The sequence below is a fragment of the Ursus americanus genome, chromosome 9, assembly GCF_024610735.1.
Source record: "Ursus americanus isolate L20-20 chromosome 9, mUrsAme1.1.p, whole genome shotgun sequence".
NCBI classification, from domain to species: Eukaryota; Metazoa; Chordata; class Mammalia; order Carnivora; family Ursidae; genus Ursus; species Ursus americanus.
In genome coordinates, this window is record NC_142135.1 from 3,398,997 (window position 1) to 3,417,465 (window position 18,469).

Consider the following 18,469-nt stretch of genomic DNA (forward strand, 5'->3'; position numbering starts at 1 on the left):
TCACCAGCCCCCGCGGAGGGTCCCCAACACTGCCGCACAGATCAGTAGTTTGTCCCTTCCTGGTACTTTGTCATGTCCCGTTTTCCTGGTATTTCCCCTTTATGACAATTAGGAGTGAAGCCGCTGTAACCTTCACAGACAGAAGCTTTCTCTCCTCTTCCAACGAGGGCAATGTCCGGACCATACAGCAGATGCATGTGGGTGGCACGGAAATTGCCAAACCTTATACCAGAGCCTTGGTACCACGTTATATTCCCGCTCAAAACATTTCTCTTGTAGGGACGCCTGGGTGGCTCAGTGGGTCAAGTGACTGCCTTTGGCTCAGGGATGATACCAGGGTCTTGGGGTCGAGTCCTGCTTTGGGCTCCTTGCTTCTCCCTCTGTCTGCCGCTCCCCCCGCTTGTGCGCTCGCGCTCTCTCTCTCTGATTAAAAAAAAAAAAGTCTTCAAGATGTTTCTCTTGTTAATCTTTTGCTGGTCTGATGCACAGCGCCCCAGGCCAGGACCTAGTGGGGGGACGGGGGGGGGGGGTTGTGTTCTTCCCTGACACAGGCTCGCCTGGGGGCTGAGCCGGGGAACTCACAGGCAACTTGGGGGTAGCTCTCCCCAGCTCTCGCCTTTCCAGTCTCTGTCTCCTCAACAGCAGTGAGGTGAAGCCGTGGTCTTTGGGCGACCCGTCTTTGGGTACTCCAGGCAGGGCTGGGTGATGCCGCACAGCGCCTCCTTCCTCTTCTGCCCATGCTGCCCTCGGCCCAGTATCTGCACGTAGGTTCCTTTTTCCTCCCGGTTTTCTAGTTGTGGACAGTGGGAGGGTCCCTCTGAATGCTGTTATTCTCCCTAAATTTGATTTTCACTTCTTGAAAATTGTCCTTTTACGTACTTGTAGACAGATACGGAGCCAAGGCAGGGGCTTGGCCCTGACGGAGTGTCGTCTCCACTTTGGGCATCATCTGCATCTTCCTCCTCCCTCAGGTGGGAGTAGAGATCCTGTTCTTCCACCGAAGAGGTAGTCTCAGGGAAATCGATTTCACGAAAACGTGCATACGGACACTGGGATTTTCAGTGGGGGAATGGAGTCCCTTAAAACAACGAGACACTGCATAGAGTTCTAAGTATAGTGTCTGCCATGTTTTAGGTACTCCGTACGTGGTAGCTACTATTACTTCCACACAATAAAGTGGGGGAGCTTTACGTGAATGACCGCCTTCTTGATAACATGCTACTTTATCGTGTGAGGTCCCGGGGTCTCTATGTTATCCTTGCTGGCCGAGGGTTTCTGATTCTAGCCCGCTCTGTCTGGGCTACAGCCCATATTCCAACATTATTGTGTTTTACTCCCGTAACAGCCTTCCACCAAAGCCCTTACCCGTCCAGGTCCCTGTGCTAGGAATAAAGCTCGTAGAACCACGCGTGGGTCAGAGACTTGTCAGTCACAGCACGGGGTGGGCGGGGTCTTACAGCAGACAGACACAGCAGGGTAGAGGGAACCCTGAAGACAGAGTCATTTCCTTTGCTTAGGGAGTCAGGGCAGCTGCAAAGGACGAAGGACTTGAATTCAGAGTGGAAGAGTGAGTAGAAATTTGCCTATTTGGCATTGCAGGGAACAGAAAGAACAGCATCTGCGAGAACTCAGAGGTGTGGGAAGAATGACATCCGGAAAACTGAACCATGGGGTGAGGCTGGACTGGTATAGACAGGGAGCAATTTTTTACAACAACTTTATTGAGATCTAAGTCACAAGGCCCCCAATTCACCCACTTGAAGAGTACCATTCGTTGGTTTTAGTATGTTCTGAGTTGCGCACAACCATGGGGAGCCATTTTTGAAGCCCTTATAAGGTCCTGTTGAAGGTAGCTCTCCTGGGGCTCCCTGAAGTGACTTTTAGGGGTTGTATGGGTACAGCATTTGGGTCCGGGCAGAAAAGAAAAGGGGCAGCAGCACTCCTTGTGCTGAGCAAAGGAGAACTACAGCGGTGTCCCCGGGGCTTCTGCAGGCGGGAAGGGAGCCCCCAGGACCCCCTCCACAAGCTGCAGCTTCTATAACCTGAGACTGTGTCTTCACCGTCAAAGCAAAGGAGACACCAAGAGCGTGGCCCTGGACCAGGCTGGGCTCCCACAAGCCCTCCCCTCAGGGAGCCTCAGGAGGCTGAACTGAACCAGGCAGCTCGTACAGAATGGATTTCTTAAGCTGCCCCAGTGATGATCTTGATGAAAAGATGATGGAAGGAAATTGGTCTGCACGTACAGCCTGTTCTCTTCTCAAGGCATGGAATGAACTACGCTTTTAAAAATACAAATTTCAAGGCCACACCTCTGGTGTTCTCCTTCAGTACCTCTGAGTCAGGTCGGGAAAGCACGGTGTAGTTTTAACTGCTTGTACTTTCTTTGGAGTTCTCCTTTTAATGATTTTCCAACGACTGCAAACTTAAGTCTCAAGTACAGTACAAATAACTTATTCCTGAGCCATTTTCGTGTAAGTGGCTGACCTGTTGTCCTGATACCCCTAAACAGGTTAGTGTGTGTTTTCCACAAACGAGGACATTCTCCTGCCAGACCGCAACACAACCATCAAAATCAGGACATTAGCACTGATAACATCAGTATCATCTGAGCCTCAGACTGACTCCACTCAAGTCACCAGCTGGTCCTTTTCTTTTTTCCTTTTTTTTTTTTTTGTAGCAAAATGATCCAGTCCAGGATCATGTGTGACTTTATTTGTACCGTCTGTTCATTCTTCTCTAATCTGGAATGGTTCAGTCTGTCCTTGGCTTGCAAGACCCGGACACTTGCTTTCGAAGATCACAGGTCAGCTCTTTTGTGGAATGTCCCTAGTTTTGGCTTATCTGTGGTTTCTTCCTGACTAAATCCAGGTCATACACGCTTGGCAGGGACATCACAGAAGCGGTGCTCTGTTCTCTTTCCTGCATTCCGTCAGGTGGCACATGATTCAGATCCGTCCTGTTAGCCTTGATTCAGTTTGAGTGGAATCCTCTTCTTAACTTTTTAAAAGTAGTCTCTGTTCCCAAAGTGGGGCTCAAACTCATGACCCCAGATCAAGAGTCCCATGCTCTACTGATTGAGCCAGCCAGGCACCCCTCCTCTTTTCTTTTTTTTTTAATTGAGCTATAATTGACATATAACGTTGTGTAAGTTTAAGGTGCGTAACCTGTTAACTGATAGACCTACATATTGCAATAGGATTGCTACTGTTGTGTTAGCTAACACATCCCAACCCATAATTATCATTTCTGTTTTTGTGGTGGGTACATTTATGCTCTAGTTTCTCAGCAACTTTGAAGTATATAATACAGCATTGTTGACTATAATCAACTTATTCATCTTCTAATTGCATGTTTGTACCCTTTGACCAACATCTCTGCAATTTCACCAGCACCCCCAGCCCCTGGTAACCACCATTCTACTGTTTCTACGAGTGATCTGAATCTTCTTTCTCTGATTCAGGGAAAGAAAGAAAGAAAGGGCAAAGGTATGGATAACTGAGGTTAAAAATACCCTTGCACTCGATCGATGTGTTTTAAACAATTCGATCGATGTTATTTGAGTAATTCAGATAAATCCTGTATCAAGTTGTCTGAGAGCAGAGACATAGCCTCAGTCTTTCCTTTAAAATTAGCCTTCATGCTTGGGGCACCTGGGTGTGCAGTCGGTCAGGTGTCTGACTCTTGATTTGGGCTCAGGGTTGTGATCTCAGGGTCGTGGGATAAAGCCTGCCATGGGCTCCTTGCTCAGTGGGGAGACTGCTTGGGATTCTCTCTCTCCCTCTTCCTCTGCTCCTCCTCGCTCTCTGCTCTCTCTCTTTCTCTCAAATAAGCAAATCTTAAAAAAAATTAGCCTTAATGCTATAATATTTAAGACACACAAAAGGTATAAAGAATACTATATCTTGAATTATAATAACTTGATATGTAATATACAACGTATATTTCCAATTGGATTATTGTATTTTATTTTATATGTAACACAAAAAATACAAAATATGTAATGTAATATACTATGAATTCTCAAACCATCTAGTTCAAGAATTAAGCCACAGCCAATTCAGCTAAATCTCTTGTGAATTCTTCCCTAGCTTCAGTCTATTATGCACTTGCCCAGAACTGACTCACCCAGGATCCCCTGACAAACTGACAAAATCCAAGTTTTTGGAGGCAATTTAAGGCAATTAGATCCTAACTCAGGCCAGACAAGGAAGGATGTTTTTTTTTTTTTGAGGCGCTACTTAGCTTGTTCTGCCATCTGGTGGTCATACAGGGAATTGCAGCTACTCATGTTTCCCACCACACCCCACCCCCGGCCCCCGCCCTTCTCAGAATTTTTTTTCTTTTCTTTTCTTTTTTCTTTTCTTCTCTTTTCTTTTCCTTTCTTTTCTTTCTTTTTAAAAAAAGATTTTATTTATTTATTTCACAGAGAAAGCCAGCCAGCAAGAGAGGGAACACAAGCAGGTGGAGTGGGAGAGGAAGAAGCAGGCTCCCAGCGAAGGAGCCTGATGTGGGGCTGGATCCCAGAACGCTGGGATCACGCCTTGAGCCGAAGGCAGGCGCTTAACAATTGAGCCACCCAGGCGCCCCAGAATTTTTCTTTAAAAAATTTTTTTTCCCCTTGAGGCACTTGGGTGTCTCAGTTGGTTGGGCGGGGGACTCTTGGTTTTGCCTCGGGTGGTGATCTCGGAGTTGTGGGATCCAGCCGGGCATGGGACTCTGTCGGTGGTGAAGTCCCCTTGGGATTCTCTCCCCCTCTCCCTCTGTTCCTCCCCTCATTTACGTGCACACACCCTCTCTTTCTAAAATATATAAATAAATCTTTAAGAAAGTTTTTTGCTTAAACTTTATTTTTAAATGTAAAATCTTAGAGGGGGTGGGGCAGCCATTGAGGGTCCTCAGCTGAGTCCTAGGAGCACAGTTAAAAAAAACTTTTTTTAATGTAAAATCTGATTTTCTTAAGTTGGATATATTATAACTGATCTTTAAATCTCTCTGGTTTTACAAGTGACCACCATGCATTGGTGAAAACACATAAGTATTAGTTGCTCACATTTATAACTTTTCAGTCTTGGATGTATGTAGTTTGTGTGTGTGTGTGTGTATGTTTTTCTCAGTTAATTCCAAAACTTATTGCAAATATATGACAGCCGCTGATGTAGATGCTAGCATGAACAAGAATCACCTCAATGTCAAATTAACATAGTGTTTCTAATTATACTCGGTGAAACAGGAAACCTCTTTAATAATCTATAAAACAAAGAAGCCTAACAGAGTAAATAATACTTACTGATCACCTATTATCTGCTAGATGAACACGTCATTTCTGAGAAAATGTCACAGCGCATTTGCATTGTTTGAAATGCAGTAAGTTGGAGTCATCACCAAGTTGTGTGATATTCATTCTTGAGATTCCTGTGGACATTAAATTGATTGGTGAAAGTTTGATAGAAAAAAGCTTGTTATGTCATTTCAAATTATCTTTTCACCAATTACTTATTAATCACAACAGGAAAAGTGGTCGATTTACAGTGGAGAGACAGCCGACGCCGCCCTAGCCAACTGATCAAAGTTACCCCAACGGACCAACCAACAGTGTGTGCCCACTGAGATAACACACGCAGAGGGCTTAGCTTACATCACTTCTATGGCATTCTGCAAAAAATACATAACCCGAATTTAATCATGAGAAAGCATTAGACGGACTCAAATTGAGGAACACTGTAGAAAATAGCTGGCTTGTATTCTTCCAACATTAATTAGAGTCATGAAAGAAAGGCTGAGAATCCGTTCCAGATAATACTAAAAAAATACTGGACAACTGACTGCCACGTGTGGTCTTGGACAGGGGAAAACTGTGTAGAAAGCACACAACTGGGATATACTTATATACTTGTCTATCCATCTAGAGAATGATAAAACAAATTTGGCAAAAACGTGAATCGTTGGTGAATATGAAGAGAGGCTATGGGAGTTCTTTTTACAATTCGTGCCAGTTTTCCGTGACTTTGAAACAACATAAGAAAGTTAACCCAAACAAGTGTTACCCCAGACAAGCTCTTTGAGGACTAAGAACTGGTCTCTTGAAAATGAAGTCACTGCGCGCAAACTTTTAAAACGAACAGCGCGGGAGCTTAGCACGGTCACCAGAGGGCAAACCACCGATTGGCCGCACCTCCCTCCCGGACCAGCGCGGCCCGGGACGGGGCGCGTGAGCCGAGGGTAAGGAGCAGGACTGCGCCGGCTGGAGACCCCTCTGCGCGGAGGAAAGCGCACGGAGAGCTCCAGCAAGCGCGGCAGGGCGCGGCTTAGGGGCCAACGAGAAAAGAGCCGGGGTTCTGCTCCGAGGTGGAAGCTGGGGCTCCAACACCCAGCAGCCGGGGTGGGGGTCTGGGGTGGGGCAGGCTTTCCGAGGGTCGCCTGGGCGCAGGTGCCAGCGCTCCCCCGCGTCGGTGTCCCCACGGCCTGGGCACAGAGCCGGCGTCCCAGGCGTATTCTTGGGCGGAATAACCGCATGCACATAGGGAAGGCCCTGGGTCCCTTCCCGCCCGCAGCGCGCCGGCCCCCCGCGGGGACCTCGGAGCTGCTGACGCACACGGGACGCAGGCGGGGGGCTGGGTTTCCAGGACGACGAGGGCGGAACCGCGGCCCTCGCGCTCGTGCGTCACTTCCGCCCGCTAGCCACTGGCCCTTCTGCCTGCGAGGAGGTTCCGATTGGGAGCATCTCGCCTCGGGTAGCTGGGCTGTCGCAGTGGGGCTGGGAGTAGCCAACAGAACTCTGATTCTGCGGAAGGAGGTGTTGGGGACTCAGGTGTAGCCTGGCTTCCGTCGCCCAAGCAGTCGCTTTCAAAACCGCCCCCTTGGAGCCGAGGTTATAGGATGCCTAGGCGCTGCCAGATATAGAGCATGCGCACTCCTACCGACACAGGCTCAGGGAATCCACTGCTCCGGGATTTCCGCGTAGCCGGTGGAATAGCGGAGGGGCGGGCTGCGGTGGGCGTGACGGGGAGGGGCGTGGTGCTCGAACGAAGGCGTTGATTGGTCAGTTAGAAGTCCCGCTGGGGGAGCCGCTGTCGACCTCTGGCGGGCTCTGCAGTTTCATTCATTCGTTCATTCACAGAATGGATTGATTCACTCAGCTTTCCCTGAGAGTACGTGTGTCAGAGCCGGTGCTGGGCGCTGGGGATCCAGACAGGAGTCGGACTCCGGGAGTCCAGGATCTGGCTGGCACTCTCGCTGTTTCCCTCCTTTCTGTGCAACCTCACCGCCTCTCTTCTGTACTCGTGCAGAGGGAGGTGACAGCCACCCCATCCTACTGCAGGGACCTTCCCTGAGAGCTCCTTCCCCTGACAGCAGCAGTCGCACACGGGAAGGCCTGAGCTGGAATCCGGCCACGCGCGCAGTGACTGAACCACTTCCGTCACTTGACGTCCACAGGTCTTTGGGTTGTGAGGTTGAAAACGAGCTTTGGTGCTTACCTTGGTGTGGAACCCCAGTTTTGCCCCTCATTAGCTCCTGCGACTTCGGGCCCTTCAGGGGGGCCTCTGGTTGTCCAGCGCTGGCTGAGATAATTCTTAGCTGAATTGAGGCTGAATAAATCTAAGGGGAAGGATTTCGTAAACCCAAAGCAAAATTTTGGTTCCAGATCCAAAGCACCCCCTTCAACCAACATACTGGTGATAAAACTGACTTGTAAATATCCATCGTCTGATTCCCTGTGTCGTTTCTCAATTGTTCCACATTGAGAAGGGGAAATAAAGGAATGTTATTGCTTAGTCCCCTTAAATTAGAACAACCTACTTTATAAGGTGCTTGTGAGGATTAAATGAGAAATTTGTGACAAGTACATTGCACCTTACCTGCCAGGTAGATGGTAGCTACCACGATTGTATCATTTTGAGGGAATACATGTGAAAGACCTGCTCAAGTGGTTGGTTTTTAGTGGTACTAAATATATGTAGTTGAGTAAATGAATCCCTTTCCTTTTAGCTTGGGCACTAGAAAGCCCAAGTGAGACATGGCCCAAGCATTTGAGTAGACTGCAGGGTAGGGGAGAGCCCTACAACATGGAAGGGAGTCAGAAACCCTATGTAATACTGTTGGGGGTTCAGAAATCCTGAGGGATGATGGACTTTGCCCAAAGTGCCCCAAATGTCACCCAACCAGAACACTTTTAGTCAGGACAACGGGCATGAACTGGGATTGTTCCAGGCAAATCAAGATATGGTCACCCTATCCCAAAGCTATATGAGTAGCATGTGACATCATTAAAATGGAACTTCAGTGTGTCCTATTGTGTCTCCAAATGTTTTCTCATACTCAATTTTATTTAATCCTGGTGACAGCCTCATGAAGTGCTTACCCACATTTTATGGATGAAGACATTGAGGTCATGTAGTTGGTGAGTGATGGGGCGGGTGCTTTGATTGTACTTTTGACTCATGTTTCAGTGACGATTCTCAACTCCACAAAATCTCCTGGGCATTGGTTCTCATCTTTGCGACTCTATGATTTGATGTTTCAGGGAAGCCTCAGATTCTACCTCGTGTTACTGGAGAGCTTTCTTTCTTTCTTTTCTAAGGTTTTATTTTTATGCAATCTCTACACCCAATGTGGGGCTAGAACTCACGACCCCAAGATCAACAGTCACATGTTCCACAGACTAAGCCAGCCAGGCACCCCAACTGGAGAACTTTCTAACAGAGCTCTGTATCATCAAGCTTTCCATCCCCGTTAGGACTTTTGTAGAGGGGATCTGGTGTGAGTGTGAGGTTGGACCTGATTATTTTAGAGGTTCTTACCCATCCAATTTGAAGTGTCTACAAACTCCTTGAGAGCAGGTTTTGCTGTCGTCTTTGAATTCTGAACATTCAGATGAGACGATCAGGAAAAGTTAAAGCTATGAAAGGTGAATAACTCCAGGAGGAAGACAGGCCTGGATACCCTGATGGATCAGTTTAATGCAAGCCCCTACCTTCTCTGAGCCTCAGTCTTCTCATTGGTAAGGATGCAGGATAGTCTCTCTCTCACAGATTTGCTGGAACAATAAAATTACTGTAAGTGAATACATAGTAAACAGAGAAACACTGTACTAAAATAGCAATGTTTCCTTTTGCCAGCTTTCAATATTTCTTTCTAAATTGCTTGCCTTATCCATTTATAAAGAGAACAGGAACAGAGAAGGACTGTGGAAAGAGCACAGGCCATGGACTCAGACAGCCCTGCATCTGAATCCCTAAATAACACCAGCCACTTGTGCAACCCCAGCCAAGTGGTGTGTCCTTTCTGGAACTCGGCACTAAGAATAGCTACCTTGCATGGATCTTAGAAGACAGAGTGAGCTAAGCAGTGAAGCTCTGTTCCTGGCACATAGACCTCCATCAAGGGTGGCTTCTCGTAATGTCTGTTTTCTGTAACTGTCAACCTGCATTCTTAAGCCCGTGGAGCAGCCCCTGTGGGCATCCTTCTGTGGTGTCTTGGAGGCACTCTCCCTCGGTGTCTGTTGAAAACACTTCCTGGCTCTCTAGCGTATGCTGGAAATCTGCTTCACCTGCTTTGCCCTGAAGATGTGTTCTGCTTATAACGCATTCCTACTCTTTGGAAAACAATTCAATAAAAAAATTGGTTTTCCACTGACCCTGGGCAGGGATGAGGGATAGCATATTATTATTTTATAAAAAATATGAATAATAAAATAAGTCATAAAACAGCACTGCACACATAGCAAAGAGTCAATAAATGCTTGCTGGCTTAAAGCAAAGGTGATGGCTCAGTTCTTCCTGTCTGCTGTTATTTGCTGAGGGGACGATTCTTCCATTACATTATTTTTTTAAAAGTAGGCTCCGTGATCAACGTGGGCCTTGAACTCAGGACCCTGAGATCAAGAGTTGCATGTTCTATCGACTGAGCCAGTCAGGCACCCCTAAAAACATTTTTTATTTGAAAAAGAAATAGATGTAAACAGAACACAAAGATCCAGAAGGGAGAGAGCATCTTCCTCCACCATCCTGTTCTCCCAGCCTTTCTGGAGATGACACTGTTAACAACGTCTTGTGCATCTTTCCAAATGGGCTATGGACACTCTAAGGTATGTATGTAAACTCAGTTTTATGTATTCATTTTTAACAGAGAAGTTTAAATCCTAAAGTGGCTTCTGCCCTGGGAAACAGCTGTTCCCCACCCTCCCAGTGGATGGACTGCTGGGGCCCTCCAGGCGGGGAGTGGCTCCACCCACGAGAGCTGGGGACCGGGCTCCGGCGCGCGTCCCCGCCCCGCCCCCACGGCTGCGCGGATGAAGCACGCCCGGGAGGCTCGCCTAGCCTGCGGACGGAAGGGGCGCTTATTCAGCCCACCGGTAGTCCTGAACATCAGCGACCACGCCTGTGGGTGCTTGGTCTCCGGGGCGGCAGGGAGCCGCAGGGGTCTCGCAGGCGCCCCTGCCCCGGAGGTGCTGAAATTTGGGCGGCGCGCCTTGAGGGGTTAGAAAGTGGCGCGGAGACGCGACAGGCCCCTCCCTCGGCGCGCGCCGCCCCGGGAGCCGAAGCTTTTCTGTCCCCGCTACTCCTCCTCCCTTCCACTCCCTCCCCTGCTCTCCAGTCCCTCTCCCCGGCTGCGTCCCTCCCAAAACCCGGAGCGGAGCGCCGGCCCGGCCCGGCCCCGAGCATGCGCAGGAAGGTGCCGGCGCGGCCGCCGGTCGGAAGCGCCAGCTCTGAGTAGGGGGAGCGGTCGCAGAGGCTGCTCGGCCCCGCCGCCCGCCAGGCCGTTGGCTCCCGCTCCGCGCCCGGGCCGCCGGCTGTGTAAGTGCGAGGTGGGGGTTCCGGGCCGGGGATCGGCCGGCTGCGGGAGGGCTGCCTGTGTGTGGCGGCGAGCGAGGGCGCGAGTCAGCCTGCACCTGCCCGGGCCGAGGTCCACTTCACACCCGCCCCAGCCCGTTAGCTTGTCCGGCGCCCTCCGCACACCTGTCCCGGGCCGTGCCCGCACCCGCCTCTCTGGGGCCCCGGCCCTTGCTCCCTGCGGCGCGCGGCGGCGGCCCCCTCCCCTATTCCGCCTGCCGCGTCCTGGCCCCCGGGCCGTGTGGGGTCGGGAGACTCCCGGCGCGCGCTTGTCTCCCGGCAGGGCGGCCCGGCCGGCCAGGGGCTACCCTCTTGTCTCTGTCCTCCTAGCTGGCCTCCAGGTTGAGAGTGCCTGAGACCCAGCTCAGCGGCCCCAGGCGCTGGGTCCTGGGATGAGAGCTTCTGTGGTCAGCTCCAGCTGACCCCGCGGGGGTCGTGGGGAAGGAAGAGTGCCAGCGCTGTGCTTGCCTGTGGTCTTCTCCCTCTCGCGATCCGCCCCCGCTGCACCTTGCCACAGCAAATGCCTTCTAACCCACACTTTTCTGATGTTCAGATAGGGTGCGTGTTGAATTCACGTGTTTTTATAGAGAGAGGGATAAAATGTTGAAAGCAGGGCTCGCCGTAGATCAAAATGAGCTGAAGGCAGGGGGCTGTGACACCCTCCGTCCATCAGCCCCCCGCCCCCGAGCTTAAACTAGTGACTGTCAGTTTTTGAGAAATAGTTACAGCCACTTCCTCGTCCAGCCCAGCGAGTGTTTGTTAACGTGAAACGACAGCACTCCAGGCATGATGTTGGAGACCCAGGAATATTGCCATACTAAAGATGGGGCAAGGTTATGTTTGCTTCTCTTAAATTGTGTGGCAGAGTAGTGGTGTAGAGGGACAAACGGTTGTCAAGAAATATAGACATTTTTGAAAATTTTATTTATTTGTCAGAGAGAGAGAAAGAGAGAGCACAAGCAGGGGGAGTGGCAGGCAGAGGAAGAAGCAGACTCCCTGCTGAGCAAGGAGCCCTGCAGGACTAGATCCAAGGACCCTGGGATCCTGACCTGAGCTTAAGGCAGATGCTTAACCAACTGAGCCACCCAGGCATCCCTGTCAAGAAATATTTTTAAAAATAACTGCTTTATTGAGATATCATTCACATACTACAAAATCCACACATTTAGAATGTACAGTGCTGTAGTTTTAGTGTATTCACAGTGCAACCATCACGGTACCAGAACATTTCTATCACTTCAGAAGGAAGCTCCGTACTCATTGGCAGTCACTTCTTACTGTGTCCCCCAGCCCCTGGCAGCCGCTATTTTACTTTCTGTCTCCAGGGGTTTGCCTGCCGTGGGCATTTCACATACATGGAATCACAGACTGTGTGGCCTTTTGTGATTCGCCTCTTTGAGCATCATGTGTGCAGGGTTCATCTGTGTAGTAGTATCAGTACTTTGTTCCCTGTGAGGGCTGAGCAAGGTTCTCTTGTTGGATAGACCACATTTTGTTTATCTGTTCATTAGTTGATGGACAATGGTGTTGTTTCCACTCTTTGACTATTATTTTTTAAGATTGTATTTATTTATTTGAGAGAGAGTTTGTGAGAGAGAGCGCAGAAGAGGGGGGAGGGACAGAGGGAGAAGCAGACTCCCCACTGAGTGGGGAGCCCAGTGCAGGGCTTGATCCCCGGACACCGGGGTCATGACCTGAACCGAGGGTAGACTCTTAACCGACTGAGCCACCCAGGTGCCCCCACTGTTTGACTATTAAGAGTAATGCTGCTATGAAATTTGTGGACAAGTTTTTGCATGGACACATGTGTTCTACCATGTCGAACAAATATATTTTTGATTTTTTTTTTTTTAGGATTTATTTATTTGCGAGGAGAGAGAGAGAGCGCATGTGAGCCCGCATGGGGGGAGGGGCAGAGGCAGAAGGAGAAGCAGACTCCCTGCTGAGCAGGAAGCCGGACATGGGGCTCCATCCCAGGACCCCAGGATCATGACCTGAGCCTAAGGCAGACCCTTAACCAACTGAGCCACCCAGGCGCCCCTATTTTTGATGTTTTAATATTTGTATTAGATTAGTCTCGGACACTAGAACTGGCTCAGTGCCAGGTCTTATTTTGTCAGCTTTTCCCTTGAAGAAACCAATGGAAAAGCATGGACTCTGGTGCCTGGCTCCGGTTCATCACCTACCGAGTAGGAGACCCTGAGCAGAATGACTGAGCCTTATTTCATCTGTATGATTGAAAATAGTGATACTCATTTCTTAGGATTGATGGAAGTCTAAATAAAATACATTATAGAGAGCCCAGTGAACTTCCTCTTTCTGGCTTATATGAGACAGATTTCCTCCTGTGTAAGATGCATATTTTGAATTTGGGGCAAAAGTGAACAAGTGTGTAATACTGAGCTGCTTCAGGGAAAACTCTTGCTTGAGGTTGTAAGGTTTATTGACCCATGGCACGGATTTGATTGCTGGTGTCCTTTCAGTGCCTAGTCAGAACTGGAAGGGACCCAGAGGGATCATTTAGTCCAGGGTGAGTTAGTTATTTGGATTTCATAGATTAGCAAATTCCAAAAAACTGGAGGGTCAATAATAGGGATGTCAATTTTAATTTTCACCTGAACAGGACAATGAGAAAATAACCATCGTCTCCTCTCACCAACATTTCATAAAAGCAAGAATGTTTTAATGCCAAAAAATGTGGAAGTTCATTACCTAAATATAAATTACAGTACTAGTTAATATTGATAAAGCATTTACAAAATTTACCTAAGTTTAGTTTTATGAGAAGTTCATACACTATTCTACTTTTTCTCATTTTACTTTAGAGAAGTTGAGCACCTGTCCTGAGACCCATGCCCAGGACCCGCTGTCCCCAATATTCAGGTGGATCTGCAGCTGTAATACCCTTGCTTCTTTGCGCTTCCTGTTTTCTGGCTCATAGAGGAAGGTATTTTCAGGAGCAGCAGCATAACCTGCGGGTGGAGGATGGGGCCGAGTCTGAGCTCTTAAACTACTTGACCTGCTGACAACTAGGCTGTGAGCTCCTTGGAATTGGACCTTCTCCCTTTTTTTTTTTTTTTTAAAGATTTTATTTATTTATTTGACAGAGATAGAGACAGCCAGCGAGAGAGGGAACACAAGCGGGGGGGGGGTGGGTGGGAGAGAAGGAAGCAGGCTCATAGCAGAGGAACCTGATGTGGGGCTCGATCCCATAACGCCAGGATCACGCCCTGAGCCGAAGGCAGATGCTTAACTGCTGTGCCACCCAGGTGCCCCAGGACCTTCTCCCTTTTTTAACTCTTGAAAAAAAATTTTTTTCAAGGTTTTATTTATTTATTTAGTTGTGAGAGCGAGAGCACACAGAGGCAGCGGGAGAAGCACGCTCCCCGCTGAGCAGGGAGCCCGACTCGGGCCTTGATCCCAGGACCCCGAGATAAGGACCTGAGCTGAAGGCAGGCGCCCCTAACTCTTGAAAAATTTTGAAGTACAGATTCTAGCAAAGGTGTACGTGGTATTTATGTATAGTTTAAAGAATGGCGAACAAACACCTCCATGCCTGCCATTTGGCCTAATTTCCGAAGCCTGCTTTCTCTCTCCTGAACCATGCTCCTCTCTGCCACCCAAGTAACCACTACCCAAGTTTATTTTTCTTTATAGCTTTACTTTGTGTGTAGATATCCCTAAAGGATACATTGTGTAATGTTTCCTGTTTTTGACCTTTATGTAAACGGAGTTGTTCTGCTTGTATTAATCCCCGACCTCCTTTATCGGCCCATCACATTGTTGAGATTGAGCCGCATTCCTGCAGGGTGGCTCTGGGCCATCCACGTTCAGGGCTCTGTAGTATTCCATTGCGTTAAAAGACCGTGGTTTATTTGCCCACTCTCCTGACTGTGGACATTTGTGTGGTCCCTAGTTCTGGCTTCTAGGATCCTTTGTTTATGTTATGTCTCCTGCCCTCCATATGCCAGAGTCCCTCTAGGAGGGGAGTTCCCGGGTCGTCTAGGAGAGTCTGCATCTTTGTAAACACTTGGCATTTTTCATGCTTAACATGTTTTGTCTGTGCACTGGCATCATTCACAGTAGCCCAAAGGTAGGAGCAACCCCAATGACCTTTGATGAATGAATGAGTAAGTAGTATCTCTATACAACGGGATATAAGCATTGAAAAAGAAGGAAATTCTGACCCATTGCTGCAGATGAACCTCGAAGACGTTCTGCCAAGCGAAATCAGCTAGTCACACAAGGACACAGAGTGTGTGATTCCACCTACATGAGGGACCGAGAGGAGTAAAATTCAGAGAGACAGAAAGTCAGAATGGTGGCTGCCATGGGGAGAGCAGCGTGGGGAATCACTGTTACGGAGTACAGAGTGTCGGGTGGGGAGATGGAGAACTTCTGGAGGTGTTTGCACAGCAGCGCGAGCGTCCTTAATGCCATAGAACTGTGCACTTAAAAGTGGTAAATCTCATGTATATTTTTATTTTGTCAATTTATTTTGGGTACGAAATGGCCTGTCACTGTGGCTTTAATTTGCTTTTTCCTGGTTGCCGTCGAGGTGGGCACCCTTCTGTTCCTGTCCTGGCTATTTGAGTTTTATCTCCAAAGATGCTTCTTGGAGCATTTTGTCCATCTCCTGATGGGGCGGTGTGTCTTCTCCTTGCGCATGGATTACCCATTGTCTCGTGTCATTTTTTGGAGAGCCTGTGCTTGCCTGCCGCCCCACAGTGGCACCTTTGCTGTATTCCAAATTGCCATGTATGCGTGGGTCTGGTTTTGGGTGGGATTACAGTCCATACTTCTTTCTATCCCTGTGCCAGTACTGTGCTGACTGTACTTTTTATTTGGTCTCCCCCCCCCCCACAGATGTACTGAAATATCGTTCACATACCATACAGGGGACCCATTTAAGTCTGCAATTTAGTGGTTTTTAGTGTATTCACAGGGCTGTGCAGCCACCACCACAGTTTTGGAACATTTCATCGCCCCCGAAAGAAACCCTGAATCCTGTTAGACATAGCAGTTGTATCTGACCTTGCTCTGCGGTGGCGGCGGGGACACAATGCCCCTCCTCTGTGTGGTTCTCCAGAAGTTCCTTGGCTATTCTGGACCGTAAATTAATTTGTTATAGTCCACAAAAAATCTGGTAGGAGGTCTAATCCAAATAGCGTTGAATTTATATATCAGACTGGGGAGAATTAACATCTGTCTTCTCTTTCTCCTCGTGAAGGTAGCTGGAACGCTGTCTTTTCATCGGTACAGAGCCTGGCACTTGGGAAGTCCTCACTAAATGCTGGGGATGTGAATGATGAGGCTTTATACCTTGTTCATTTCAACCAGAGCCTTTAACAAAAAAGAAAACACTGCTGACATTATGTGGCTCACTTACCGTCCGGTCCGTAGAAGGACAGCCAGAGAGAGAATCACCTCGATGCTCTCGGCGGCTGTGGTCGGTTCTCTGCCACCTGTTGCTAAGGAGATAGCAGCATCCTTTTTGCTAATAATGTGTGCTGCTCGGCTGCTTTACATTTCATTAATTCAGTCTTATCTGTACATGGCTGTTCTTCGGTGGGCCTGCGTGTGATGTGTGCACATGTTAATAAAGATCTGTATGTGGGAGCACTCGTGGCCCATGTCCTGCCCGGCCCAGAGTGCCCACCGAGCGCATGCTAGAACGGAAGAGCCGTAAGACAGGTTGGAATTTCCATTATGACTCAAAGTTCCCGACTTCTGTAACCTGTGGCACTGTGATATAGCCCACCTTCATTCTGGGTGCAAACATACTGAATAACTTGATGAAACCCCATTGCAGGGTATTGTGGAGGGAGGGCCTGTCTGCTTGTCCCCTGTCTTGTCTTCCTGCACTAGTTCTCCGGGGCCTCGTGGGTGCTTCATCCGCCAGCAGGGCCCAGGGTTTGCTACTGCTGCTGCATGCAGTCCTTGTCCACGAGGCCTTCCCCCAGCCGCACTGGCCCCCTTCCTGTCTCTGCACAGTGAAGGCCTGGACCAGATAAGTGTTTTGCAGTTGTTTTTAAAGCTGTGGCTCCTTTTGAGAAACACAGAACCTTAAATCTCTGCCTTTAGCCCCAACTCTTGAGGGTTTGAGAAGTCTGCCAGGGGCTGCTGTACCTCTCTGTGGAGCATTGATGTGGGTTTGGTTCTTTCCAAGAGGGTGCAGAAGACACTGTTGGGAGGATGGGTGCTGGGCGGGGAGCAGTGTGGCATCGTCCGTCAGAGCCAGAGCGCGTGGCTTGAACACTTCCTCTGATGGCGCCTCTCTGATCTTGACCGTGATAAACCTCTCCCTGCCTCAGATTCTTCATCAGCAGAGTTGAGGTGGTGTCACAGAAAGGTTTAACTGAGATAATCTACATATAAACCATTTATGTCCCACGTAGACTGGAGGCCAAATCCAGACCTTCTGATTCCACTGTGGTTCTCGCTGTATCCCGCTGAGCGGATGAGGGAGCGGTGTGTTCGTTCAGGGACTGCTTTTAGGCCCTGACTCTCCGTCAGTACCGGGCTGGGTGTTAGAAATAGAAAACAAGAGACAGCCCCTTTTCTGCAGGAGCTCAGGGCCTCGTCCAGGAGCCGTGGTGTTTCGGGAAGAGCTGTGGTAACCAGGTGCAGAACTCCAGGGACAGACAGTAGCCCATGGCTCTGCGAGGGGCTCACCCTGCTCCCCAGGTGGCTCACGTCAGAACCACCGCATCCCAACGCAGGCCAACAGCCTTCCCAACCGTGTGCACCTCAAAGTCCCCTTTTTCTCTTTGGCAGAGTCTTCAAGATGAGTGTCCCTGACTACATGCAGTGTGCTGAGGACCACCAGACTCTCCTGGTGGTGGTGCAGCCTGTGGGCATCGTCTCCGAAGAGAACTTCTTCAAGATCTACAAGAGGATCTCCTCCGTGAGCCAGATCAGCGTGCGGGACTCCCAGCGGGTGCTCTATATCCGCTACAGGCACCACTACCCGCCCGAGAACAACGAGTGGGGCGACTTCCAGACCCATCGCAAAGTCGTGGGCCTTATCACCATCACGGACTGCTTCTCCGCCAAGGACTGGCCACAGACTTTCGAGAAGTTCCACGTGCAGAAGGAGATCTACGGCTCCACGCTGTACGACTCCCGGCTCTTTGTCTTTGGGCTGCAGGGAGAGATCGCCGAGCAGCCGCGCACCGACGTGGCCTTCTACCCCAACTATGAGGACTGCCAGACGGTGGAGAAGAGGATTGAGGACTTCGTCGAGTCGCTGTTCATCGTGCTTGAGTCCAAGCGTCTGGACAGGGCCACTGACAAGTCTGGGGATAAGATCCCCCTTCTCTGTGTCCCGTTTGAGAAGAAGGACTTCGTAGGACTGGACACAGACAGTAGGTAAGTATACCTGGAGGCCCAGAGGCTTTGTGCTTGGCTTGCTTCCTGACATCACGAAGGGAGAAGCAAGTGGTAGAATTTGATGCCCCAAGGGATAGACAGGTGCAGTCCATGGTTTTCAGACCTCCAGAAACAGGACAGCCTTTGGTTAAGGGGAATCCTTTTAGGGTTAGTGTGTGTACTTACTCGCCTGTTTCAGCCGGCCCTCCTTGGGGACGCCCTGAGCTGCTGTCCAGGATGGTGGCCACCTGTGGCTCTTGCCCACCAGA

At 49.4% G+C, this 18,469-nt stretch overlaps 1 protein-coding gene across 10 annotated transcripts in view; it reads left to right on the forward strand.

Annotated features, from left to right (window-relative positions):
• Positions 1–18,469, forward strand: part of TRAPPC9 (trafficking protein particle complex subunit 9) — a 596,424-nt gene that overhangs the window by 24,348 nt on the left and 553,607 nt on the right. For 4 of the 10 annotated variants that reach the window (XM_087864580.1, XM_087864585.1, XM_087864589.1 and 1 more), the window contains exons 1-2: positions 10,639–10,793; positions 17,607–18,199. In XM_087864580.1, the coding sequence (XP_087720706.1) occupies positions 17,617–18,199 (583 nt within the window). In that variant the 5' untranslated portion in view covers positions 10,639–10,793; positions 17,607–17,616. Of the gene's footprint in view, positions 1–10,638; positions 10,794–17,606; positions 18,201–18,469 lie in introns of those variants that run through there. The other 6 variants (XM_087864582.1, XM_087864586.1, XM_087864584.1 and 3 more) reach the window with 3 other exon arrangements.